The following is a 26,080-nucleotide window of genomic DNA, read 5'->3' as shown; positions in this document are numbered from 1 at the left end:
GATAGGGTAATAACTTCATAATTAAATACGTCTGAAAAGCAGAAGTCTAGAGCAAATAATTGCAAGTCTCTTCAGTGCGCACGTCACAAAATGAGGTGCATTGTGGGACATGTAGTTTATGGGCAACGTGCTTATAACCGTATAATAAACATTATGTTCTTTCAGAGCTCTTGCGGGGCAACATAAAATGAAGTCGAGGGCCGGATTTGGCCCCCGGGCCTTGAGTTTGACACCCCTGATCTAGCCATTTAACATCCTCCGTTACTGTGAGTCCACCCTGTTACTGTGAAAAATAGTAACAGGGTGGACGGTAACGCAGCGTCCACACGGCGGCGTGCTTTGAAGCTTGCCGGTGGGCGTGTCTGAAACTCGACCAACAACCAATCACATGGATCTCCCGCCCCGGACACACAAGCACGCGGTTTGATTGGCTAGAGCTTGTACTGGCATATGATTTGATTGGCTGACGCTTCCGTCGAAGCTTCAAAAGTTGAACATTGCTCTACTTTTGAAGCGAGCAACGCGAGCAAAGCGAAGTGACGGAACCACAATGCAGTTCGGCAAAGCGTGACGTCACCCCATTCAAAGTGAATGGGCAGAGGCGTTACAGCTTCAACGCACGCCACCGTGTGGACAGGCCGTAACAGGGTGGAAATGTTATGCTAAACTTGGCTATTGCTACATGTGTGATGATAATCAAGCTCGCACTTGGTGACAACAGAAAAATATATTTGATAGATATATTCACCATATTTTCTAAATGTAAGCATTTTTATCAGTTTCCACTAAAAATGAACATAACAGGGTGGCCATGTCATGCTTTACCGCAACAGTTAACTTCTTTAAAAACATTTAAAAAACGTTGAAGGAAGAGTGCATACTTACTCTGCTTCTTGAAGATGATTTTCCCGCTCAAAATGTATCCTCCTTGAGTCATACAAATAGTAGAATAGTAAAGGGGCGTGTCCAGAGGGATTCAAATCAAGAGTAACGGGGACATTCAAACAGAGGACACACACTTTAAAAAAAACTTTAAACAATAAAAATGAATTAACAACAAAAAATGTAGAATTTGTTTGTATTTGTTTGATTGCTTTTTTTTATAGAAGTTGAGCAAACATGATTTGGGACGCAGCAATTTGGCCTATACTTGTGCTAAAATCAGAGTAATTATATCCTGGGTAAATAACATTGTTGTTTTATGGTAGAGGGGAATAAACATGTAAACCCAAGCTTTTAAAAATAAGCATTAGACCTTTTAAATGCAAATTATATGATATAATGTGTTGGGGACCTAAATGGCACCGAATGCTGAATGACTCATGTGTTTTTCTCCACTAGATGTCCCCACATCTTCAATTGCATTTTTTCTGCAAACTCACTGACTGAATAATCTAATTCTCACATCAAAAGTGATATTAATTTGGCAGATAATACCCTCATTTAGAGATCATTATAGGGGGAAAAAGGCAAGAATAATCAGTGTTTGGGAAGCTACCATTGACTTCACTCTGTGAGACGTTGAACTGCACCAAAGCTACCATAGGGAAACATCTAACTGGGTTAACTATAGCTCAAAAAGCAAATAAGGAAATTACCTTTTTTACAAGTCGTTGAGAAAAATAAATAAATAAATCTTTTTTGGGGTGAGGTTTGGATAATGCACTTTCCATGTTTCAATAAGTCTTAAGAAAATGCAGTAGCCTAATCTCTTTATTTACAAACATTAAGACACAAATAACCCCTTCAAACCTTTTAAACCATAACTGAGAACTTAAAAACACCCACAGAGACTTCTGAACATTGCTTATATATTTTTTTTCCGTATGCTAAGACGGTTCATGTGTATAACATAATGGATTGTCCACCTTGTCATGTTGGGATGAATGGTTGACTGGTTTGACAGCAGAGGGTGGGGCTGTTTGGCAGCTTTGTGTCCCAGCTGTCGCCCCCACCCACCCTGGACACCCTGAGGGAGGGTGGGGTCTCTTCTTCCATGTGTCACAGCAACGTATATAGGCTAAAAGAAAGAAGAAAGAGAAGATGCAGGTGAAACGTCGAGTAAAAACTGGATTTTATACATGTTTTATGGTCAAAAAGTCAAGTAAGCTGTGTTCACATACAAAACGCAAACAATTGTGTTGAGATGACTGTCAAAAATGTTAACTATAATAAACATAATATCTATATATCTTGTTAAATAAAAGAGTAAAAATTATAAATTGTGTTTTTTCGATTCTGCGCCAGATGTCATATTTAAAAAGTCCCTTGAAACGGAATCATTTCACGACCAAATTTGACATTTCGTCAACGTAAATATTTACTAATACTGCCATATCTGCAATAATCTAATATAGCCAATATTTAACTAACATTTAAAAACCGTAACCTGAGCGGTGTCATCAAAAAACATTGAATCACGCCCACCACAACTTCATAAAAAATGTAGCCCACTAACGGGGGAGAATTATTTATTACTTCAACCATTATAGTAATTTGTCATTATTTATTTATTAGGTTTTTCCCCCAATCGTTTCTACAATCGTTTGTTAACATAATACATCTTTTAAAATCATTAATAATGATGTTGTTACTGTTACAAATGAATAAAGGCATGGTAAAGCAGCACAGTAGTAGTGGTATTAACATAATGAAGTGTGCTTACAGTTGGAGTAAGTATGGATAATTGCAGTAATATAAGTAATGGTGGCAATAGGACTAGATTTAGAGTTGAATTCACAAGGCTATGGCTATCGTGTGAAGAAAATCAAGATTTGTTTTAAACTAAAGTAAAAGCTTTGGCCCATATCTGATTTCCTGGCCAACGTTTACTGTTTCCTCTTGGTTTCAGTCTTAATGCTGTGCTAAGCTAATAGTCTCCTAGCCGGGTGCTAAGTAGCGTTAGCTGTTACCCTCCTCAAAGCATCAACGAATTTAGCAAAATCTTTATTTTAATTTTATTCTGACTAAAGATGACCAAATGCAGCACCTTTAGCTAAATAAAACGTTATTTATGTTTTAATAATATCTGATTTCCTGCCCAACGTTTACTGTTTCCTCTTGGTTTCAGTCTTAATGCTGTGCTAAGCTAACTGTCTCCTAGCCGGGTGCTAAGTAGCGTTAGCTGTTACCTCCTGGAAAGTATCAATTAATGGAGCTAAATCTATTTTGTTCTGACTAAAAGTAACACAACACCTTAAGCTCAATCACCACATTTTATTTTTGTAATGGTACGTAAAGAGGTTTTCAAATTAAGAGTTTCGGTTTTAACTACTAGCTTATACCTCCTCGTTTCAGAGGGAGAGCTAGGCTAAGCTAACTATCTCCTGGCTAAAGCTTCATCTTCTACATTGAAGTCAGTGGTGGAAAAAGTATTTAGATTCTTAACTTGAGTAAAATGTGTAATACCACACTGTAAAAATACTAAATTTCAAGTACTGCATCGAGAATCGTACTTCAGTAAAAGTATTTAAGTACAATTATGAAAATGTACATAAAGTATTAGGACTAAAATTACTAGGACTCCTTGCTGGAAAAAAAGTATTTTTAAGCAAAAGCAGCAAATCTTCACATTTAATTAATTATCTATTATCATGGTTTTAGTTATTTAAATATAATGGTGGATGGTTATATCAAATAATCACATTTTAAAGGTTTTTCCTAAGCAAAATAAGAATTTATAAAGTAACTTGTCAATAAATCTGTAAAATAAATGCAGTGAAGTCAAAAGGTACAAAGTATAGAGTAGTATTAAATGAAAACATCCAAATTGTAGTTTCCATCACTGATTACATTTCTAAATAAAACAAATAACTTGATATATTGAAGATATAGTTGTTTTTATTTAATTTAATGTAGTCCAACACTATAGTATTGTATGTTGGTAGGGTTAAGATATTTGATTATCTGCATTATGACAATATAACTTAAATTAATTTGAATTTGAGGAGAGACAAAAGACAGAGAGAGGAAGAGAGAGCTAGACAAAGACCTGGAGAGAGAGATGGAGGAAGGGGGGGGGGGGGGGGGGGGAGTCTGTCATCACGTATTCCGGGGAGGAGAGGGGAGGGCCGGGAAAGGGAGGGGGGGTTCACCCGGTCTCTCGGTCTCTCCTCCCTCTGCTGCAGCCGCCATGCTGCTGTCGGTCTCCGTGCATCCCGGTCCGGTGTCTCTCTCCTCCCCACCGCTTCATCCCTGAATCCCGGGTTAGCAGGCTCGGTTGTAGCTGTCTGGATCCACCGGAACCTGAACGCAACACCGGGTAAGAGAGGAGAAAGCCTCCATAGCAACAAACCGGTTTAACGGCATTATTGCTAGGTAGGTGCCTCCCTGTCCGTGTGTCAGCACAGCTTAGCGTTATAAGGGCGGATAGATGGATAAAGTAAAAACGTGTATCATATAAATATCGACTTATTTATGTATTTGAATGCACAAGTTCCTGTTCTGCTTGTGGCTGCAGGTGCATTTTATGTGCCCGCAGAAAATCAATGGACAATTCTTCTCACTCTGGCCTTGCAGGACATTTCATTTCACTAAAGCAAGACGGTTGTATTTCACTTGAAACACGTTTTGCATGATGCTTTGAATGCAGAACATTAATAATGTACATGCAAAAGCTTAAGGAAGCAAATGTATTGATGGTAAACCTGAATGCAAGCTTGTGTTCAGTGTTCTTAAATACTGAATTCAATATATTTAGAGATATTTGAAGGTCTATCGTGTCAAATATATATAATATATCATATATAGATGGACACATAAAGCACATAGGAGTTAAGCATCACATTATATATCACCTATGTGGTCTCTTGCTGCAGATACATTTAATTGACTGCAGAAAATCAATGGACAATTCTCACGCTGGCCCTGCAGGAAATTGATGGTACACAAGCATGTGTTCAGTACTCCTAAACACTGAATTCAATATATTTAGAGATATACATGTGCAGGTTGTTGCAGGAAAATCATGTCCAATAGCCATTTGATTGTAATCTCTTTTGTTGGCAGTGATGGAGGGATGAGAGGACGCTGAGGGACAAAGTGTGACACCAACAACCAGCCGGATAACCAGGACTAGAAACCCTTGGTGTAAAAAAATCAGGAACTGAAGACAGGAGTCATTGTTTACCGCTGTTGGACGATGCATCCTGTGTAGCCGAGACCTTTTGAACGTTTCTGGTCCAGTTTTGTCTCCACCATGTCTTTGAGTAAGACCCTCGAGCTGGAGCACTTCGACGAACGCGACAAAGTTCGCCGAGGAAGATCCACCCGAACCAAAAGAGATGATACAACATCTGGAAGAGGAGGAGGGTCCGGTCCAAATTCCCGGGCCAGCAGTTTGGTCCCGAGTCCGGCCCACAGCGCTAATTGTAGCTACTACAGAACCAGGACCCTGCAGACGCTAACCTCGGAGAAACGGGCCAAAAAAGTCCGGTTTTATCGCAACGGAGATCGGTACTTCAAGGGTTTGGTGTACGCGGTGTCCAGCGATCGGTTCAGGTCCTTCGATGCGCTGCTGATGGAGCTAACGCGCTCATTGGCGGATAATTTGCATCTTCCACAAGGGGTTCGTTCGATCTACACGATAGATGGCGGGAAGAAGATCACCAGCATGGACGAACTGATGGAAGGTAGGACTCAGAAACTCTTACTCACAGATGGCAAGAGTACACACATCCTTTACTCAAGTAGAAGTACAGATACTCGTGTTTAAAAGTACTCTGGTAAAAGTAGAAGTACTGACTAAACTTCTTTACTCAAGTAAAAGTAAAGAGGGCTTTGAAATGTACTTCAGTAAAAAGTACCCATAACTAGCAGCTGTTTTAAAGAGTACCTGACCTCCCTTTATATTAATAGAACAATAATGTCATTGTTAGCTAATGAATGTTTCCATGCTGAACAACGGCAACATGACAACGTTTTCATTGGTCCCTCTTCTTTAGAGAAGACCAGGAAATGATGGATACACGGATCGTGTTCAAATCAATAGGCACGCAATGACTCTAAATAATAATGATCACGCCACCAAACACACATTCAAACTAAAGGAACCAGCCTGTTTGGGAAATGTAAGAAGTAGAAAGTACAGAAACTCAGAAACAATTTGTTGGAAACATGTTTATTTGTCGTCATGCTGAGATTAAAACCACTATCTGTACGCTAACTATGAAGCTACATCAAAGGGTAAGGTTGCAACTAATTGGTTATTACTTTGTTTTCTAGACTAATTGCTTCATTTGGTCTATACTGTACAATGTTGGGAAATAGTTAACAATTCCAAGATGATGTCTTTAAATGTCTTGTTTTTCCAGTCAAAAACCCAAAGAAATTCACTAAATCCAGAAATGATCCATATTTTAGAGGCTAAGTATCAGCTTTTTTACTTAAAGATGAGTCGATTAATCATTGCGGCTCTTATAAGGGTCACAATATTTCCAAAAAAGCCACAGTTTGTTGCTTAAAATATTGGATTTCTTAAGATACACTTGCATAAATGTGTTGATATCTTCGGAGTCTTGCTATCTGTCTCCAGTCGTTATGCTTCAGGGTTGGGAATGATATATTATATATTCACAAAAGGTGCTTTTTTGAATATATAAAGGTGCAGTTCTAGAAACAGGAAAGGGATCTTCTTTGTGGGGTAATGAGATAAAAAGGAATCCTTGAATTATTGAAGTCCTTCCTGTCGCTTTCTCCATCGATTGATCCGTCCTCCTTAAACTTCCTCTCTGTCCGTCTCTGTTGGGCAAACACTCCTAAATTACTTATTGATGTCGACTCAAACGAAAGAGACAGTCAGGGACTCACGAGCAGAGTTTACATTGATATAAATCATATCAAATATTCTATCTACCCTGCCTTCACTGGTATCTCATCGTATGACCAGTCTGAGTAACTGCACTCTCAGTGTTGATGTGAGACTGGTTCCTCTAATGAGCAGCAGCGCCAGGAAGCTGCTCGACGTAATAAAGACGGATGCATCGCTCTGAAAGGAATTAATAAACTCAGAGTGGACCGTGAAGTGGAAACTGGTCATTTACAACTTCTCTGTGCATGCAAGAGGGGAACATGGAGGCCTGCAGGGGTTTTAGACAGATTTAACCGACAGATTGGGGGTTTTCTTGCTGAATATTTCATGTTTTAAGCGATTTAAACGAACTCCTGCAGACGTTTGTTAAATGAGCCGTTGTGTGGAGCGTCAGAAAAATAATCTGTAACTATTTTAATCATCATTTTCATGCAAATATGTCAGAAAAAGCAGTTTTGAGGCTTTAAAATATATATATTTAGTACTTTTTCCTGTTTTGTATCACATTAAACTAAAGATCTTTGGGTTTTTGACTGAAACACACGTAATTTAAAGACATCTCTTTGGACTTTTAGAAGATGGCATGGACAAATATATTATTATTATTATCGTTAGTCAAGGACAGTGTTTCTCAAAGTGTGGTCCGTGAGCGCCCCCTAGTGGTCCGTGAGTATATTGTTAAAATTTCACATTTTAAATTAATTAATTAATTAATTAAAGTTTTCCGCACTCTCGCGGGAATATCTCCGCAATGGAGCGAGCTTAAATTTCACGTTCGATTGCATGATATAGCCCAGCGCAACACCTTCGTCACACATGTTGCCACTTGTTTGTACCATTTTCAGGCGATTTGTAATCTGTTCTAGAAAAACGATGTGTTTTTTTTTTAGATTTCAAGAAGCGTATAAAACAAACAATGGATTGTATTTTATGAACATTTATCCATGCTGGAAGTAGATTCAGATGTTAGAAGTGAGATAGAGATTATTATCTAATACATGCATCCAATGAAGCATTGCATGACGTCTGTTGATGATCAGAGGCTTTTGTTGGGGCTGCATAGACGTTTTTTTATTTTAGTTTTGTAGGCAGACCATGCAGGCCTCAGAGAGTTAGACTTGGGCCTGCGACCAGAGTTTTACTGTATTTTGTTTTGAAAACCCACAGCGGAGGTTTGTGTCGTAATACACGCGGTGTATTTTGCATTTCTCTCAGTAGCCAACGATCTGTGAGTCTGTTGGCTCGGACATAAACTCCGTAGTAAATGTAGTGTACATTTCATAAGAGGTGTAAAACCTGAGAGCATTTTAAATTGCATTTGAACTAAATGCTTATATAATCTGTAGTTGTATTTGTATTGTGGATTTAATGTGTGAACGAGGCGATATACAGTAGAGAAGGTTAAGCTGTCATTATTAGGCTGTAATGTACCGTTGGAGTGGGAAGCAGGCCTATTGTTTCTGGAGTCAGGTGGTCCCTGAGTGTTTTTTTATTGGTTAAGTGGTCCTTGGTATGAGAAAGTTTGAGAAACACTGGTCTAGGAAGTAATTGGCTCAATGAAACTAAGATTGAGTTGCAGCCCTATTGAGTAATTGGGGAAGTGAGTTTTTCCAGCCTCTAAAATCTAGGTATTTCCTGTTTTATATCACATTACACTAAAGATCATTGGGTTTTGACTGACACAATGGCATTTAAAGACATCTCTTTGGACTTTTAGAAGATTGGATGGACAAATATATTATTATAATTAGTATTATCGTTAATCTAGGAAGTAATTGGCACATTGAAACTAAGATTGAGTTGCAGCCCTTTTGAATAACTGGTGTTATTGTTGGGGAAATACGATTTTTTAATGCTATCTTTGTCTTTGAACCTGTATCCACGTTGCTTGTCGTCACAGAAGGTGTTTTATTTATCTAGTCGGTCAGCTATTTGAATGAAAACCCAGAGCTGTGCCGTCCTGCTGGTTTGAATAGCAAAGTGAAAGTCAGCTCATGGAGAGACAAGGTCACACACACATTACCTGCAGAGAGAGTGTGTGTGTGTGTGTGAGGGATAAAGAGTGTGTCTGTGTGTGTGTGTGTGTGTGTGTGTGTGAGGGATAAAGAGTGTGTGTGTGTGTGTCTCTGTGTGTGTGTGTGAGGGATAAAGTGTGTGTGTGTGTGTGTGTGTGTGTGTGTGTGTGTGTGTGTGTGTGTGTGTGTGTGTGTGAGAGAGTGTGTTTTTGAGGTTTACACGGGCTGACAGGTTAGTGTGAGGTGAAAAGAGGAACGACTGAAGGTGAGCCGTTGTAACCATATAAGGTAAAACAGGAAATGACTGAGTTGCTGTACGCGTGATTGGCTGCAGGGGAAAGAGGCACCACTGCTATCATTCAAAGTAGATTAAAAGCAAATGTTTTGGTAATGCATTTACAAACAAGAGGTGGTCTTCTTTGGTGGTATGTGTAATGAAACTCAGTTAATTTACCGGTCTGCAGTTGACAATACAGTAATACAGGGTATTCATTTGTGTACACATTTTTTGTTTACTTTCTTTTGGATTTGTTACTTATTATCTTTTGTCTTATTAATTGCAATTAATTTTTTTTTTACCATATTTCTTCATTTTTATTGCTATTTATAACATATTTTGTTCTTTTTTAAATATTTATTTAAATTATTTGTACCTCTTTTCTTTACAGTATCTTTTTTATAATAATTTTTGCTTTTTTGTTGACTTTTTTAATAATATTTATTGCACATTTGACCTCCTTTTCACTTATAAAAACATTTTGTTTTATAATTATTGCAATTTCTTACTTCTTTTTTGTGTTTAACTTTTTATTTCAACTTTAAAAAATATTTTTACATTTTTTGGGGATATCTTTTGAATTTCTCCTTCCTAAAATAAAGTGGTGTTTTTTTTATGAATTGCATTTTTTAACCTCTTTTTTTTGTTTACTTACTCTATCTATTTCAACCTTAAAAAAAAAATAGTTTTGTCGCCTTTTTTGTTTACTTTTAAAAAATTGGTATTGCAATTTTCTTTAGATATTTGTCGTTTTTCTCACATTTTTAAAAATATATTTCTTTCTACTTTCTTCTCATTGTTCCCCGACTGAGAACCAAACACGCCGAAGCTGAGTGTCTTCACCAACGCTGAGTTCTTTTAAGTCGAAGCTAAAAACTCTACTTTTTAGAGCTGCTTACCCAGAAGCCTTTGCACTTGTTTTTAGCACTTACCGTATTTACACTGTTGTTTTGAAACTATTCCGTATCTCTTGTATGCATGGGTTTTTATGAATCTGTTGTTCATATGTTAATGATGATGTGAAGCACTTTGAATTGCCTCTGCGTCTGAAATGTGCGACCCCTAACCCTTTTGTTCTAACATATAACGTCTTCCCCCTTCCCTCAGGCGAGTGCTACGTGTGTGCCTCCAACGAGCCGTACCGTAAAGTGGACTACACCAAGATCTCCGTCCAGAGCTGGAAACCGGGCGTTGCCACCGGCCCCTCCTCCTCTTCCGCCGCCTCTTCCTCTCGACCCTCCTCTGTGTCCGCGGGGGTCTCAACGGGCGGCGCCGGCCCCTCCAGGGACCGTCCGGATGTCCGTGAGAGCCGAGAGAGCCGAGAGAGCAAAGACTTCATCAAACCCAAGCTGGTGACGGTGATCCGGAGCGGAGTGAAGCCTCGTAAGGCCGTGAGGATCCTCCTGAACAAGAAGACGGCGCACAGCTTCAATCAGGTCCTCGCTGACATCACAGAGGCCATCAAACTGGACTCTGGCACCGTGAAGAGGCTCTACACGCTGGACGGGAAGCAGGTGATACGACTAATAACCCTTTATTGATCACAATTTGGGAAATGTTTGCGTTGCAGCAGCATAAAAAACAACAATACAAAACCAGGCATTGCACATGAGTAGAAATTAAAGAGTAGAAATAAACAATACTATTATTTAAACATCATAAAATAGAATTAAAGCAGAATAAAAAAGTAGAAAATATACAGTAGACCGTGAAGAAGAATCAGACAACACAGAATAGGTACAAAAAAAGGCAAATCAATTACATATAAATTCACTTTTTGGAAAGTTCCTGCTGGATTATTTATAAATACCAGGAGGATTTGTGTATAAGAGAGTTTGTTTATGATGCAATATTCATCTTGAAGTGTTCGGACACTGAGTTCAGTCTCTTTTGAAGATTCATCTTTGGTACTTTTAGTGAAACGTATCTTTAAAGCTGTAAAAAATGAGACAGTCAGCTGAAGTTCATTTTTAACACTCTGAAAGTGCTCTGATCCTCTCTGAAACTCTTTTGTGCGAGTTAAGGATAAGGACTGTGGATTTAAACATCTCTCACACACACAGAGACACACACAGAGACACACACACACACACACACACACACACACACACACACACACACACACACACACACACACACACACACACACACACACACACACACACACACACACACACACACACACACACACACACACACACACACACTCTTTGAAGTTACAGATAAGGCTGTCGGCTGTGACACAATGACGGTGTTGAGCTGAAGAAGAGACAGCAGAGCGCTTGTTTGGGCGTCGGTGTGACTGATTTTTGGCTGTTGCAGTGAATGCATCGCAGATTAAAACACACACACACACACACACATACACATACAGAGACACACACACATGCAGACACACACAAATACACAATAATCCTGTTTGCATATGTCGGATGTTGCTGTGTAATCGGCCTTGAAAAAGTGAAAGCAATTTTAGCATGGACTGCCTTCAAAATAAAAGCATCCATTACATTATAACATAATTTTTTAGTGAATTACAATTTTCTTTACTTCAACACATGCATGCACATTTTATCTTTCAACCCTTTTAATATTTAATTAAGAACTAAATTAATTATTAGGACAAACCGTGTAAAAAATACAGTCGTACTCTAATAAAGGCTTTTATTTTGAAGGCAGTCCATCATAACGAGGGCTTTTATTCTGTCTCTCTTCCTCTGACGGCTTTCAGACTCAGACTGAATGAAACAATGTGTGTGTGTGTGTGTGTGTGTGTGATGGGGTTTCTGTCTCGCTGCTTGAAGTGGCTGCACAAACTGAAAGGACGAAGGGAGGACACACACACTTACACACATTGACATTGCATTCAGCGTAATTACCATGGTAACAAGCCATCCAGTAACAACGTCTTTCTTGCCACACACACACACACACACACACACACACACACACACACACACACACACACACACACACACACACACACACACACACACACACACACACACACACACACACACACACACACACACACACACACACAGTGTAGTTCTGGAAGCGTTGAGTAAATATGTGAGGAGTGAGAGGTGAAGACAAGGACAAACTAAAGTGCGAGATGAAGGAGAAAATAGTAAATGTCACATGTACTAAAATGTGTGTGTGTGTGTGTGTGTGTGTGTGTGTGTGTGTGTGTGTGTGCGTGTAGCTGACCTGTCTGCAGGATTTCTTCGGGGACGACGATGTGTTCATGGCCTGCGGGCCGGAGAAGTTTCGTTACGCTCAGGACGACTTTGTGCTCACACACTGCATCAAAACACCAGCCTTTGTAAACGGTGAGACAGACACGCACACACACACACACACACACACACACACACACACACACACACACGCACACTTTACTTTATACTTTTAATAACATAAACTAACCACCATTCAATATAATAACTCTCTTTCTCCCCAGAGTGCAAAACAAAGGTGTCTCGTCCCCCTGTCCCTCCAAAAACTACAACTCCCAAGACCCCTAGCAGTTCAGGCTTCTCCCCTAAGACCCCCCCCCAGAGGAGGCCTCCCCAGGGCCAAGTCTCCAGGCTCAGGTACCAAACACTTCTCTTATAAACTCCTAAAATGCTTATATATTAAAGATTATGTTAACCAATCAGATGCTTCCTCTTCTCGTGTGTAGCCAATGAGACGTCAGGTGGGCGGTCCTCCAGAACAAGCCCCTCCCCCACAAGCCCTGGAGCCCGACGCAGCCTCAAGGTCATTTACTTATTATTAATTGGTGTAAATCATACATTTTTAGACTTCTAAGCTATAAAAATACACTCTTTTCTCTCATCAAATTCACACAAAATAAATCTTCTTTATGTTCCTCTCCAGGTCTCGCCTCGTCGTTCTTCCTCCACAGACATTAACGGAGAATCTGAGCAGCCTGAAGACAACACTTTGGAAGGTGTGTGTGCGAGTGTGTGTGTGTGTTCATCTGAGTGTGTGTGTTTGGTGATTTCTTACAATCAATAAGTGTAGATCGGGGCCTTGAAAATCTGTATACAATGACCCTGAATGACCCTGTATGACCCTGAATGACCCCGAATGACCCTGTATGACCCTGTATCTGAGATGTGTTGGAAGCCAGTGTTAAATATTAGTGTGTATTTTAAAATCTGGAATATAAAAGTAGATCTTAAAAACTGAAAATGTCGCCGTCTCTTCCTCACAGTGAACGGTAATCGCTCCGTTTCCTCCTCCGTCATCAATGACAAGTACAAAGTGGGGAAAGTGATCGGAGACGGAAACTTCGCCGTGGTGAAGGAGTGTGTCGAGAGGTGAGAGCAACAAGAGGGGCGTTTAAAAATAAATAAACATCCAGTACACTTACCGTATTTATTTATGGCTTTTCAAGTAAGTATAGACAGTAAAAACATACGGACGCCCAGAGGGATGAAACTCTGATCATCCTGATTTGTTGTCATTAAAAACACGTGAAATCAAAGGTGTTTTACCAGGAAGTCGTTGTAACAAATGTAACACTTACACACCTAACATATGGTAGGTGTTAAAAGCAAAAACACATTTTGAAATCAGATGCAGAGGAATGATGTAACTTGTGTTATAGTCAACACACTTACATTCACATTTTTCATTAAAACACAAAATGAAAGTAGACGGTAATAATCGCATCGTTCCATTTCTGTACCATTTGAACAAATGATTATAAAAAATTCAACAGATAAATGAATTGATATCACCCTAGTGACTTTAATGTCAATTGAATTTTTGTAAAGATTGATGTACATTTGTTTGATTTTCAGGGCGACGGGACAGGAGTACGCTCTGAAGATCATTGATAAAGCTCGCTGCTGTGGGAAGGTAACGCTCATTTATATTAATATGATTATATATTTTATTGTATTTCAATATAAGACGTAAATGTCACTATAACTGTGTGTGTGTGTGTGTGTGTGTGTGTGTGTGTGTGTGTGTGTGTGTGTGTGTGTGTGTGTGTGTGTTCAGGAGCACCTGATAGAAAACGAGGTGTCGGTGTTGCGGCGAGTTCGCCATCCGAGCATCATTGAGTTAATCGAGGTGGACGAAACGCCGAGTCAGCTGTTCCTCGTCATGGAGCTCGTTAAGGTGCGTCCTCTTCTACTTCCTGTTTACCTTTAGGGAATAGAGTGGTGCAGGAATGAGTCCTAAAACAAGGGGAATGAGTCCCTAAACGTCATCACTCCCAACATTAGCCACCTTTAGCTTAGCGGTGGTGACGTGAAGTCATGTGACCGTGCTGTAGTTCCTTTATAGACCAACGTTAGCATTAAATAATTTAAATGATGATACCTCCACCTCTCTCTCAGGGCGGGGATCTGTTCGACGCCATCACTTCCTCCACTAAGTACAGCGAGAGGGATTCCAGTGCGATGGTGTTTAATCTCTCAGGAGCCGTGAAGTACCTGCACCGCATGAACATCGTGCACCGAGACATCAAGCCAGAGAACCTGCTGGTACACACACACACCCACACCCACACACACACACACACACACACACACACACACACACACACACACACACACACACACACACACACACACACAGTTTGCTGTTTTCTTTGACGTTGGTTATCTGCTTCAGCGTCAGTGTGCGTGTACTGTGTGTTTAAAGTGTTAGTGTGTGGGTATTTACAGTGTGTGTGTGTGTGTGTGTGTGTGTGTGTGTGTGTGTGTGTGTGTGTGTGTGTGTGTGTGTGTGTGTGTGCGCCTCAGGTGTGTGAGTACCCAGACGGCACTAAGTCTCTGAAGCTCGGGGACTTCGGGTTAGCGACGGTTCTGGAGGGGCCGCTCTTCACGGTGTGCGGGACGCCAACGTACGTCGCTCCAGAGATCATCGCAGAGACCGGGTGAGACGGAGACAGATGTTAGTGTTTGTTTAGTGTGTGGAAATAAAGGTGTGTAAATATATTAAATATCATCTCTATGTATGTGTGTGTGTGTAGTTATGGTCTGAAGGTGGATATCTGGGCGGCGGGGGTCATCACCTACATCCTGCTGTGTGGATTCCCTCCTTTCAGAAGGTCAGTTTAAATAAAGTCAGTGTCTCTACTTTAAAGAGTCCTCTCCTGCTGATGTTCAGGTGTATATCAGTATGTAGTGTCTCTACTTTAAAGAGTCCTCTCCTGCTGATGTTCAGGTGTATATCAGTATGTAGTGTCTCTACTTTAAAGAGTCCTCTCCTGCTGATGTTCAGGTGTATATCAGTGTGTAGTGCCTCTACTTTAAAGAGTCCTCTCCTGCTGATGTTCAGGTGTATATCAGTATGTAGTGTCTCTACTTTAAAGAGTCCTCTCCTGCTGATGTTCAGGTGTATATCAGTGTGTAGTGTCTCTACTTTAAAGAGTCCTCTCCTGCTGATGTTCAGGTGTATATCAGTATGTAGTGTATCTACTTTAAAGAGTCCTCTCCTGCTGATGTTCAGGTGTATATCAGTATGTAGTGTCTCTACTTTAAAGAGTCCTCTCCTGCTGATGTTCAGGTGTATATCAGTATGTAGTGTCTCTACTTTAAAGAGTCCTCTCCTGCTGATGTTCAGGTGTATATCAGTATGTAGTGTCTCTACTTTAAAGAGTCCTCTCCTGCTGATGTTCAGGTGTATATCAGTATGTAGTGTCTCTACTTTAAAGAGTCCTCTCCTGCTGATGTTCAGGTGTATATCAGTATGTAGTGTCTCTACTTTAAAGAGTCCTCTCCTGCTGATGTTCAGGTGTATATCAGTATGTAGTGTCTCTACTTTAAAGAGTCCTCTCCTGCTGATGTTCAGGTGTATATCAGTATGTAGTGTCTCTACTTTAAAGAGTCCTCTCCTGCTGATGTTCAGGTGTATATCAGTATGTAGTGTCTCTACTTTAAAGAGTCCTCTCCTGCTGATGTTCAGGTGTATATCAGTATGTAGTGTCTCTACTTTAAAGAGTCCTCTCCTGCTGATGTTCAGGTGTATATCAGTATGTAGTGTCTCTACTTTAAAGAGTCCTCTCCTGCTGATGTTCAGGTGTATATCAGTATGTAGTGTCTCTACTTTAAAGAGTCCTCTCCTGCTGATGTCATGTGTATATCAGTAATGTAGTGTCTCTACTTTAAAGAGTCCTCTCCTGCTGATGTTCAGGTGTATATCAGTATGTAGTGTCTCTACTTTAAAGAGTCCTCTCCTGCTGATGTTCAGGTGTATATCAGTATGTAGTGTCTCTACTTTAAAGAGTCCTCTCCTGCTGATGTTCAGGTGTATATCAGTATGTAGTGTCTCTACTTTAAAGAGTCCTCTCCTGCTGATGTTCAGGTGTATATCAGTATGTAGTGTCTCTACTTTAAGAGTCCTCTCCTGCTGATGTTCAGGTGTATATCAGTATGTAGTGTCTCTACTTTAAAGAGTCCTCTCCTGCTGATGTTCAGGTGTATATCAGTATGTAGTGTCTCTACTTTAAAGAGTCCTCTCCTGCTGATGTTCAGGTGTATATCAGTATGTAGTGTCTCTACTTTAAAGAGTCCTCTCCTGCTGATGTTCAGGTGTATATCAGTATGTAGTGTCTCTACTTTAAAGAGTCCTCTCCTGCTGATTTCAGGTGTATATCAGTATGTAGTGTCTCTACTTTAAAGAGTCCTCTCCTGCTGATGTTCAGGTGTATATCAGTATGTAGTGTCTCTACTTTAAAGAGTCCTCTCCTGCTGATGTTCAGGTGTATATCAGTATGTAGTGTCTCTACTTTAAAGAGTCCTCTCCTGCTGATGTTCAGGTGTATATCAGTATGTAGTGTCTCTACTTTAAAGAGTCCTCTCCTGCTGATGTTCAGGTGTATATCAGTATGTAGTGTCTCTACTTTAAGAGTCCTCTCCTGCTGATGTTCAGGTGTATATCAGTATGTAGTGTCTCTACTTTAAAGAGTCCTCTCCTGCTGATGTTCAGGTGTATATCAGTATGTAGTGTCTCTACTTTAAAGAGTCCTCTCCTGCTGATGTTCAGGTGTATATCAGTATGTAGTGTCTCTACTTTAAAGAGTCCTCTCCTGCTGATGTTCAGGTGTATATCAGTATGTAGTGTCTCTACTTTAAAGAGTCCTCTCCTGCTGATGTTCAGGTGTATATCAGTATGTTGTGTCTCTACTTTAAAGAGTCCTCTCCTGCTGATGTTCAGGTGTATATCAGTATGTAGTGTCTCTACTTTAAAGAGTCCTCTCCTGCTGATGTTCAGGTGTATATCAGTATGTAGTGTCACCTCTTTAAAGAGTCCTCTCCTGCTGATGTTCAGGTGTATATCAGTATGTAGGGTCTCTACTTTAAAGAGTCCTCTCCTGCTGATGTTCAGCTGTATATCAGTATGTAGTGTCTCTACTTTAAAGAGTCCTCTCCTGCTGATGTTCAGGTGTATATCAGTATGTAGTGTCTCTACTTTAAAGAGTCCTCTCCTGCTGATGTTCAGGTGTATATCAGTATGTAGTGTCTCTACTTTAAAGAGTCCTCTCCTGCTGATGTTCAGCTGTATATCAGTATGTAGTGTCTCTACTTTAAAGAGTCCTCTCCTGCTGATGTTCAGGTGTATATCAGTATGTAGTGTCTCTACTTTAAAGAGTCCTCTCCTGCTGATGTTCAGGTGTATATCAGTATGTAGTGTCTCTACTTTAAAGAGTCCTCTCCTGCTGATGTTCAGCTGTATATCAGTATGTAGTGTCTCTACTTTAAAGAGTCCTCTCCTGCTGATGTTCAGGTGTATATCAGTATGTAGTGTCTCTACTTTAAAGAGTCCTCTCCTGCTGATGTTCAGGTGTATATCAGTATGTAGTGTCTCTACTTTAAAGAGTCCTCTCCTGCTGATGTTCAGGTGTATATCAGTATGTTGTGTCTCTACTTTAAAGAGTCCTCTCCTGCTGATGTTCAGGTGTATATCAGTATGTAGTGTCTCTACTTTAAAGAGTCCTCTCCTGCTGATGTTCAGGTGTATATCAGTATGTAGTGTCACCTCTTTAAAGAGTCCTCTCCTGCTGATGTTCAGGTGTATATCAGTATGTAGGGTCTCTACTTTAAAGAGTCCTCTCCTGCTGATGTTCAGCTGTATATCAGTATGTAGTGTCTCTACTTTAAAGAGTCCTCTCCTGCTGATGTTCAGGTGTATATCAGTATGTAGTGTCTCTACTTTAAAGAGTCCTCTCCTGCTGATGTTCAGGTGTATATCAGTATGTAGTGTCTCTACTTTAAAGAGTCCTCTCCTGCTGATGTTCAGCTGTATATCAGTATGTAGTGTCTCTACTTTAAAGAGTCCTCTCCTGCTGATGTTCAGGTGTATATCAGTATGTAGTGTCTCTACTTTAAAGAGTCCTCTCCTGCTGATGTTCAGGTGTATATCAGTATGTAGTGTCTCTACTTTAAAGACTCCTCTCCTGCTGATGTTCAGCTGTATATCAGTATGTAGTGTCTCTACTTTAAAGAGTCCTCTCCTGCTGATGTTCAGGTGTATATCAGTATGTAGTGTCTCTACTTTAAAGAGTCCTCTCCTGCTGATGTTCAGGTGTATATCAGTATGTAGTGTCTCTACTTTAAAGAGTCCTCTCCTGCTGATGTTCAGCTGTATATCAGTATGTAGTGTCTCTACTTTAAAGAGTCCTCTCCTGCTGATGTTCAGGTGTATATCAGTATGTAGTGTCTCTACTTTAAAGAGTCCTCTCCTGCTGATGTTCAGGTGTATATCAGTATGTAGTGTCTCTACTTTAAAGAGTCCTCTCCTGCTGATGTTCAGGTGTATATCAGTATGTAGTGTCTCTACATGTCTCCATGCTTTAATGTTCAGAAAGCTCTTTATTTGTCTCATACTGTCTGTGCTGCAGCACCTCTTTTCCCTCTCTGTCTGAAACCAGAGCCCAGTCTGCTCTTGTGATTGGTCAACTGCTTAGAGATGTCCCGCCCCTTAGTCTATCACGTACAATGTGTTGGAGCGCTAGCCAATAGGAGCACGAGTGTTACAAAGTGGACAATATATATATCATAAGTGTTGTTCTTTTCCATGTTTTTAAAGCTGAATTACAGTAAAATGTCATTTTCTTATATTTATTGTCATTCTTTCCACGTTACTGATGACGATTGATCAAAATTCTCTGGGTCTAAATATTTTATAAAAGCACTTATAGTCAACCCTATAATATCTTTACAAAAATGTGGTCAAAAATGTTGTGATAATTGACATAATCCATATTGTCTAGCGATAATAGACCTTGATTTACAATTTACAGTTATTTTGTAGAAATGGGTACAGCTCTGGTTTGCTTTCCCCCAATGATGTGTTTTTAATGCTGATGACTAATTATTTGGTTGTTATTTGTCCACGTCCGCTCCTCAGTGAGAACAACGTGCAGGAGGAGTTGTTTGATCAGATCCTCCGAGGGAAGCTGGAGTTTCCGTCTCCGGACTGGGACGACATCAGCCTCCCAGCCAAGGTACGGATCACTCAAACAGACAGAAAATTAAATAAAGTCAACGTTTATGTTAATAAATAATGCTGTTGGTTGGTCTGGTTGACTAAAAACCCTGTGTAATAAAGGTTGAATGGTGTTTTTTGAGTAATAAATGAGTCGCTTCAACATGTACTGCTACCTGGTAACAGTCACATGACCTGTTCCTCAGATGCTGATTAGTCAGATGCTGCAGGTGAACGTTGACACTCGATTCACCGCAGAGGAAGTCCTCTCTCACCCCTGGGTGACGGTAAGACACACACACACACACACACACACACACACACACACACACACACACACACACACACACACACACACACACACACACACACACACACACACACACACACACACACACACACACACACACACACACACACACACACACACACACACACACACACACACACACACACACACACACACACACACACACACACACACACACACACACACACACACACACGTTGATTTTATTTAAATAATAGCCGAAGTTAACTTTACATCCTCCTGATTATAAAGAAGCTGTCGGCATTCATTTCGGCAGCTTATAAAACTTTGTTAACGACTAAAATAATGGGAAATTGTTGTCTCTAATCAAGTTACTCATTAAAAGTAACAGTACAAAACATTTAATGTATTTATTTATTAGTCAATTTATTGAACATGTTAGAAACAAAACAAACAATAATAATAATTGTAATAATAATTACCTCAAAGAGAAGCAAAATAAAAATAAAACTTTCAAGATATAAAAAATAATAATTCTCAAATAGTTTCTGTCATGTTCAAAAGGGGCAAGAAGAGGCTTAAAAACGTTTCTGGTCCGACCCCCTCTAGCGTACATTGTTCATGAAAATAAATAAAATATGTCAAGTCAACTGCAAAAAAGTAATCCGAGTACTCACTCTTGTTCCTTGTGATTGGTGTGTTTGTTCAGGATGATCCTCACACTGTGAGCAGCGCTGAAGAACAAGCCAGTGGAGACGCTCTGGAACCACTGGAACCAGAGCAGGAATCCGCCGCACTGGAAACCAAACAGGTCCCCTCCCCTCTGGTCTGAAAACACACCACATCTCATTGACTGGAAACCACAGGAAACACTACTTGTTGGGTCGACTGGAAACCCAAAAGATTCCCACTTCTGATCAAGACTCGTCCAGGAAACCAGAGGATTTCCAACAATTTGGTGTAGAAATCGTCCCGTTTTGGAAAATAAAGGAGTTTTATATTCTGGAAGACTCACAAGTCCATCATCAGTCTAGGATAGGACCAGTTTACCCCAACTGGAAACCCAATGATTGCTCTTCAATCTGAACTAGAACAAGTCCCTGATTCTACTGGAAACCATAAAAGATTCCCACTTCTGGTCAAGACTCGTCCAGGAAACCAGAGGATTTCCAACTAATCTGGTTTAGAAATCGTCCCTTTTTCGAAACTAAAGGAGTTTTATATTCTGGAAAGGACCAGTTTACCCTCAATGGAAACCCAATGATTGCTATTCAATCTGAACTAGAACAAGTCCCTGTTTTCTCTCTACTTGAAACCCAAAAAGATTCCCAGTTCTGGTTAAGACTAGTCCAGGAAAGCAAAGGATTTCCAAAAACAATCTTGTCCTGTTTTGGAAACTAAATAAGTGTTTCTTCTGGAGCCCAAACAAGCCCACGACCACCTGTCTATGATATGTCTTTTTAACTCCACTGGGAAACCCAATGACTTCTCTTGAATCTGAACTAGAAACCCCCAAATCATCCCCATTTCTAGTTATGAATGTTCCAGAAAACCAGAGAAATGTAAACAAAAGGTCTACAACTTGTCCCATCACCCTTAAATCTGAACTAGAACATCTTCCCGTTTCTTATACTGGGAAACATATTCCAACATTCTTCAATACATTTAATAAAGAGCAAGTTTCCCCAATTCTGCTGTTGTAATCCATCCGGTTTTAGGTTCATGGAAACCAATCGAATTCCTGAACCCTCCATGATTTTGGTCAGGAAAAATTCCCGTTTCATTTCCTGGACACTGAGCACATTTGGTCGAGAGCTCATTCTCTTCATTCACCTTTAACCAAACTCAAGTATCTCTAAAGACGTTCCACTATCAACAGGTTTCTTCACCTCTCGTCTAGGACGCATATCGTTTGCTCAACTGGAAACAAAACCAAGGTCTCAGTTGCTATTTCTAGTTCATCTTGTGGAAACTGCCTCTGGTGTAGACTCTCTTTTAATCTACAGAAGACTTTCACGAGTCCCGTCTCTGCTGCTGTACTGGAAAGTATTTATTTGAATCACTTCTCTATCAAGGAATAGGGGCCTATTTTCTTCTGTCTGAACACTAACGGGTACTTGAAGGATAACTCCATATTAACTTTTGGACACCATGAAGGTGCTTTTGGACACTTCCTGTTTCAATACCCAGTGTCTCTTGGGACTGGACCCATTTCTTGAAAAAATGGCCCTTACCTCTGGGATATGAACCACTGATTCACTGACAAACGTTCCCTATGGTTTAGGGATCACATTCCCAGTATGACCAGGATGTCTTCCATTTGTTCTGGGAAACGTCCCATTTATCCTGCCTTTACCCGAGGAGATATCTGAGTACTGTGCCTGTTTACGCTGCTGATCAACTCCTATAAATCTCCTAGATCTCAGCCCTTACCTTCCATAAGTTCCACCTTTCAGACCCTAGCATTCGTCATTGGTTGTATAGACAGATAAGGCCCATTGTTTTTATGGATTTTTCATAATTTTGCTGTCTTTTGAAAAGGTAAACCATTGGTTTAATGGGATAGTTTTGGGATTTTTGCCACTTGTAAAGAGTTATATAGGAAAATATCAGCCAAAAGACTAAAGAAGACTATTTCCAAAGCTCCGGAAATGTCTAAGGGTCACTAATTATTGCTTTTAGGTTCATTGGTTTAATGAAAAGACTAAAAGGCGTACACAAATTGGCAAATTGGCAGTTTTTCCCCCCAAAAAGGCCCACATTTTAACCCAAAAACAGGTTTTTACAGACAAATGTACACTTGGTTTATGGTTGTAAAGATTGTTCCAAAAACTGATATTTAAAGGATGACATTTGGGGGAAATAACAGAAAAAACCCTAAAAATAATGAGCCTCATCTACATAGACTCCACTCTTATCACCTGTCCTCGTACTGTAACTCAGATTAATGAGTGACTTCTAAACCTCACACTTTAAAAAAAAAAAAAAATCACGGACCTTTTAAAGGTTTTTAGCTGCAGTCTGACGGCTCGCCCCTCCTGCAGCGAGGGGGGGATAACACATGTTGTAAATACTGTAAATATCTCTGTCTGTTGGTGTCTGTCTGTGTGAGTCCGTGTTGAAGTAGGGAAACAGTAGCAGTTCTGAAAACAAAAAATACTACAATGAAAATAAACTTATAAACGTGTGTCAGCAACCTGAAGAAAGCCTTGTTTTTACCCTAAAGAAACTCACATTTATAGCGTTTTAAAATGTACATATCGGATGTTATTTAAGTACATTCACTTGAGTAGTAGAATGAGATACTTCTACTACATTTCAGGGAGAAATATTGTACTTTTTGCTCCATTACATGTTCTGGACAGCTTTATTTCAGTAGAAATTAAAGTAGAAATCCTAATAAAACAAAAGAAATCTACCTACCAAACTATGAAGAACATTTCCGAATGAATTTTAATTGATTAAATATTAATCAGTGTGTGTTTAGGTATTTTTCTGCCAAATATTTACTGATATCAGCTTTAAAAAAGTGACAATTTGCTGCTTTTCTTTGTCTTAAATGACAGAAACCTAAATAAATTTGAAGTTTTGAGTATTTGACAATAGTATATATATGAAATGACATAACAGCATATCATTAAATATACTATATTAACTCACAGGGAACAATTTACTGCTTTAAGTACTTACACTTCATAAATACACTTACTTCCTAAACTAACACCATCAATGGAGCAAATTAACTTGAAATGGAGTCTTTTTTATTATTTCTATTAGTACTTTTACTGTTGTAAGAGTGTCTGAATACTCGACATGTGGAAAAAGTACTTTATCTCCTAATTTAAATTAAAAAAAAACAAGGTTTCTGAGGGACGCTGACCAGCCGTGATGAAAGAGTTCTTACCTGTGAAGTCCATCTCGTAGCAACCGTTGCCCGGCAACAAAGGAATGTTATGGCGTTATGGGATGGATCTCTTTCCTTATATGGTCACAATGTCAATCATCCATCCACACATCCGTCATGCTGTCTGTTGGAGAGAAAGGTGTGTGTGTGTGTGTGTGTGTAAATAAGTGTGTGAATGAATGAACTTGTATGAGTTTGAATGTTACTTCTGCATCAAAGACTTTTTTTGGGATAAATGCGTCCACTTGATGCAGTGCTGTGACCTTACCGTAACCTTTGACCTTAGCACGACCTTTCCATGGCCTTGACCTTATGGCCACAGCCGCTGATTAAGAGTTTTCAAAGGAATTCTGTCACTCAAATCCACAAAATATAACAAATCTTTAAAAAAACAAAACTAAGATTAGTATCACAAATTGTATTTTTTTCGGTCAAATTGTTATCAAAAAAGTTCAAATTAATGCATTTAAATACGTATTAAACACAGAATCACAGAAGGGAGTGTTATACTTATGATATATAATAATGAGATTATTTTTGGGACGCTAGCGAGGTAAACAGTCAAAATTCAAACACATTGTAGGTCAAGTGATAAGGGGGCGGGACATCTCTAAGCGGTTGACCAATCACAACAGAGCACTGGGCTTGTGTATATATATATATATATATATATATGATTACTTTGAATTAAAAAAAACACTTAATGTTCCAAAATATTCCGGTAAAGCTCTGTTAATCAGCGGCTCGGCCTCCACCTTCTTGCCTGTGATGAACCCTTTAGTCTTAATTAATTTCTCTTTGCTTTAAACCAAACCATGAGGAGCCTTCTGTTGATGCACTGCAACACCCGGGTCGACACACAGCTGAAATATCTGTTCTGCACTTCTAAAAATATGTTTTAGAGAAGATAGAAGTGGCAGTAATACTAAAAACATGTCCAAATGTTTTTAAACTGGCTTTGGACATATATTTTGGTTGATTTCTGGCAAAAAAAAATTGTAAAAACATCACTTTACGTCAATTAAATACTGCTAAATATGCAAGTAACTGTTCCTTTTCTTACATGCAGGGTTTGTATCCAAGTGTTTCCAAAATCCCTTTAAAAAATGTTTATTAAACTACCTAACGATGGTAATTGAACGCACCATGCAAACCTTTTTCCTGTTACGTGCTGCATTCAAGTCCCATACAAATTATTATGCATATCTTTAGTGACATTTTTGTTTATTATCCAGGTTGCAATGAGTCTGGGTAATCAGAATTTACTGTATTAATTAACATTCAATTCTATGTTGACAAAAGTAAAGAAAAAACGTCCGAAGATATTTCCTATTACCTTTCCTGGTACTTGAATGCAGCTTTAATTTACAGGTAACGTGCATTAATTAATCATTTCAGAGACAATACATTTATTGCCATTGTCTTTTAAGCATGAACTTGAATTATTGGGTGTATTTCAGGGTGTTTTGACCCGGGGGGGGGCTGCAGTTATTTGGTCCTTTGTGTGTTTTTATCAAATGCAGAATGTGTGTGTGTGTGTGCGATCATTTCACATCATGCCTCATTTTAGACGAGAACTGATTTTTTAAATTAATTGCAGTAGACGAGATAGGATTTCAAACCTAAACGGGGCTGGTTTTCCTAAAGGGATTCTCAATATGATCAAAATATAATAAAATGTGAACTTTTAAAGACTGAAGTTTTGCTGCTTTAAAAAGTGTTATTTAATCTGGAAAATGAAGCAAAGATGCTCTGAGTATTTTAACATTTAAATTGAGTGTTTCTTGTGAGATATTTTTAGGAAAACTAGTCCCGTGTTTCAGTGGAAGGAGATGTTTTAACGATGATGTGTAACGTGTGTTGATATGAAACGTGTGTTTGTGGGATCAGGGTGACGGCATTCACAGAAAATAAAAACCCTGATGTGGAGAAACGATGAATTCAACTGTGAAAATAAAAACTGGTGCAGAGGCATCATGTTATCCTGAAGTGTGTGTGTCGCTGTCCTTAGTAAATCTTAAAGTGTCTCTACTTTAAAGAGTGCTCTCCTGCTGATGTTCAGGTGTATATCAGTATGTAGTGTCTCTACTTTAAAGAGTCCTCTCCTGCTGATGTTCAGGTGTATATCAGTATGTAGTGTCTCTACTTTAAAGAGTCCTCTCCTGCTGATGTTCAGGTGTATATCAGTATGTAGTGTCTCTACTTTAAAGGGGACCTATCATGCAAAATGCACTTTTGTACGTCTTTTATACATGAATATGTGTCCCCGGTGTTCCAGGGAACTCACCAAGTGTCAGAAAACACAACCCTCTCTATTTTCCTCCATACCCAAATCTCTAAAAAAGGGGCTGCA

At 39.4% G+C, this 26,080-nt stretch overlaps 1 protein-coding gene across 1 annotated transcript; it reads left to right on the top strand.

Moving 5' to 3' along the window:
* Nucleotides 1-4,140: 4,140 nt before the first annotated feature.
* Nucleotides 4,141-25,716, top strand: LOC117469437 (serine/threonine-protein kinase DCLK2-like). Its single transcript, XM_034113838.1, is given in 17 exon segments — nucleotides 4,141-4,261; nucleotides 5,008-5,630; nucleotides 10,208-10,614; nucleotides 12,306-12,432; nucleotides 12,564-12,670; nucleotides 12,672-12,696; nucleotides 12,786-12,862; nucleotides 12,983-13,055; nucleotides 13,323-13,428; nucleotides 13,915-13,972; nucleotides 14,117-14,236; nucleotides 14,458-14,604; nucleotides 14,866-14,999; nucleotides 15,096-15,173; nucleotides 19,475-19,571; nucleotides 19,759-19,839; nucleotides 20,533-25,716. Coding segments are annotated over 16 exon segments (2,193 nt in total). The 5' UTR covers nucleotides 4,141-4,261; nucleotides 5,008-5,197; the 3' UTR covers nucleotides 20,656-25,716.
* The last annotated feature ends 364 nt before the right edge of the window (nucleotides 25,717-26,080 follow it).

The sequence above is a fragment of the Trematomus bernacchii genome, unplaced genomic scaffold, assembly GCF_902827165.1.
Source record: "Trematomus bernacchii unplaced genomic scaffold, fTreBer1.1, whole genome shotgun sequence".
Classification (NCBI taxonomy): domain Eukaryota; kingdom Metazoa; phylum Chordata; class Actinopteri; order Perciformes; family Nototheniidae; genus Trematomus; species Trematomus bernacchii.
The sequence above is the reverse complement of the archived record's forward strand: the minus strand, read 5'-3'. Positions and strand labels throughout refer to the sequence as shown.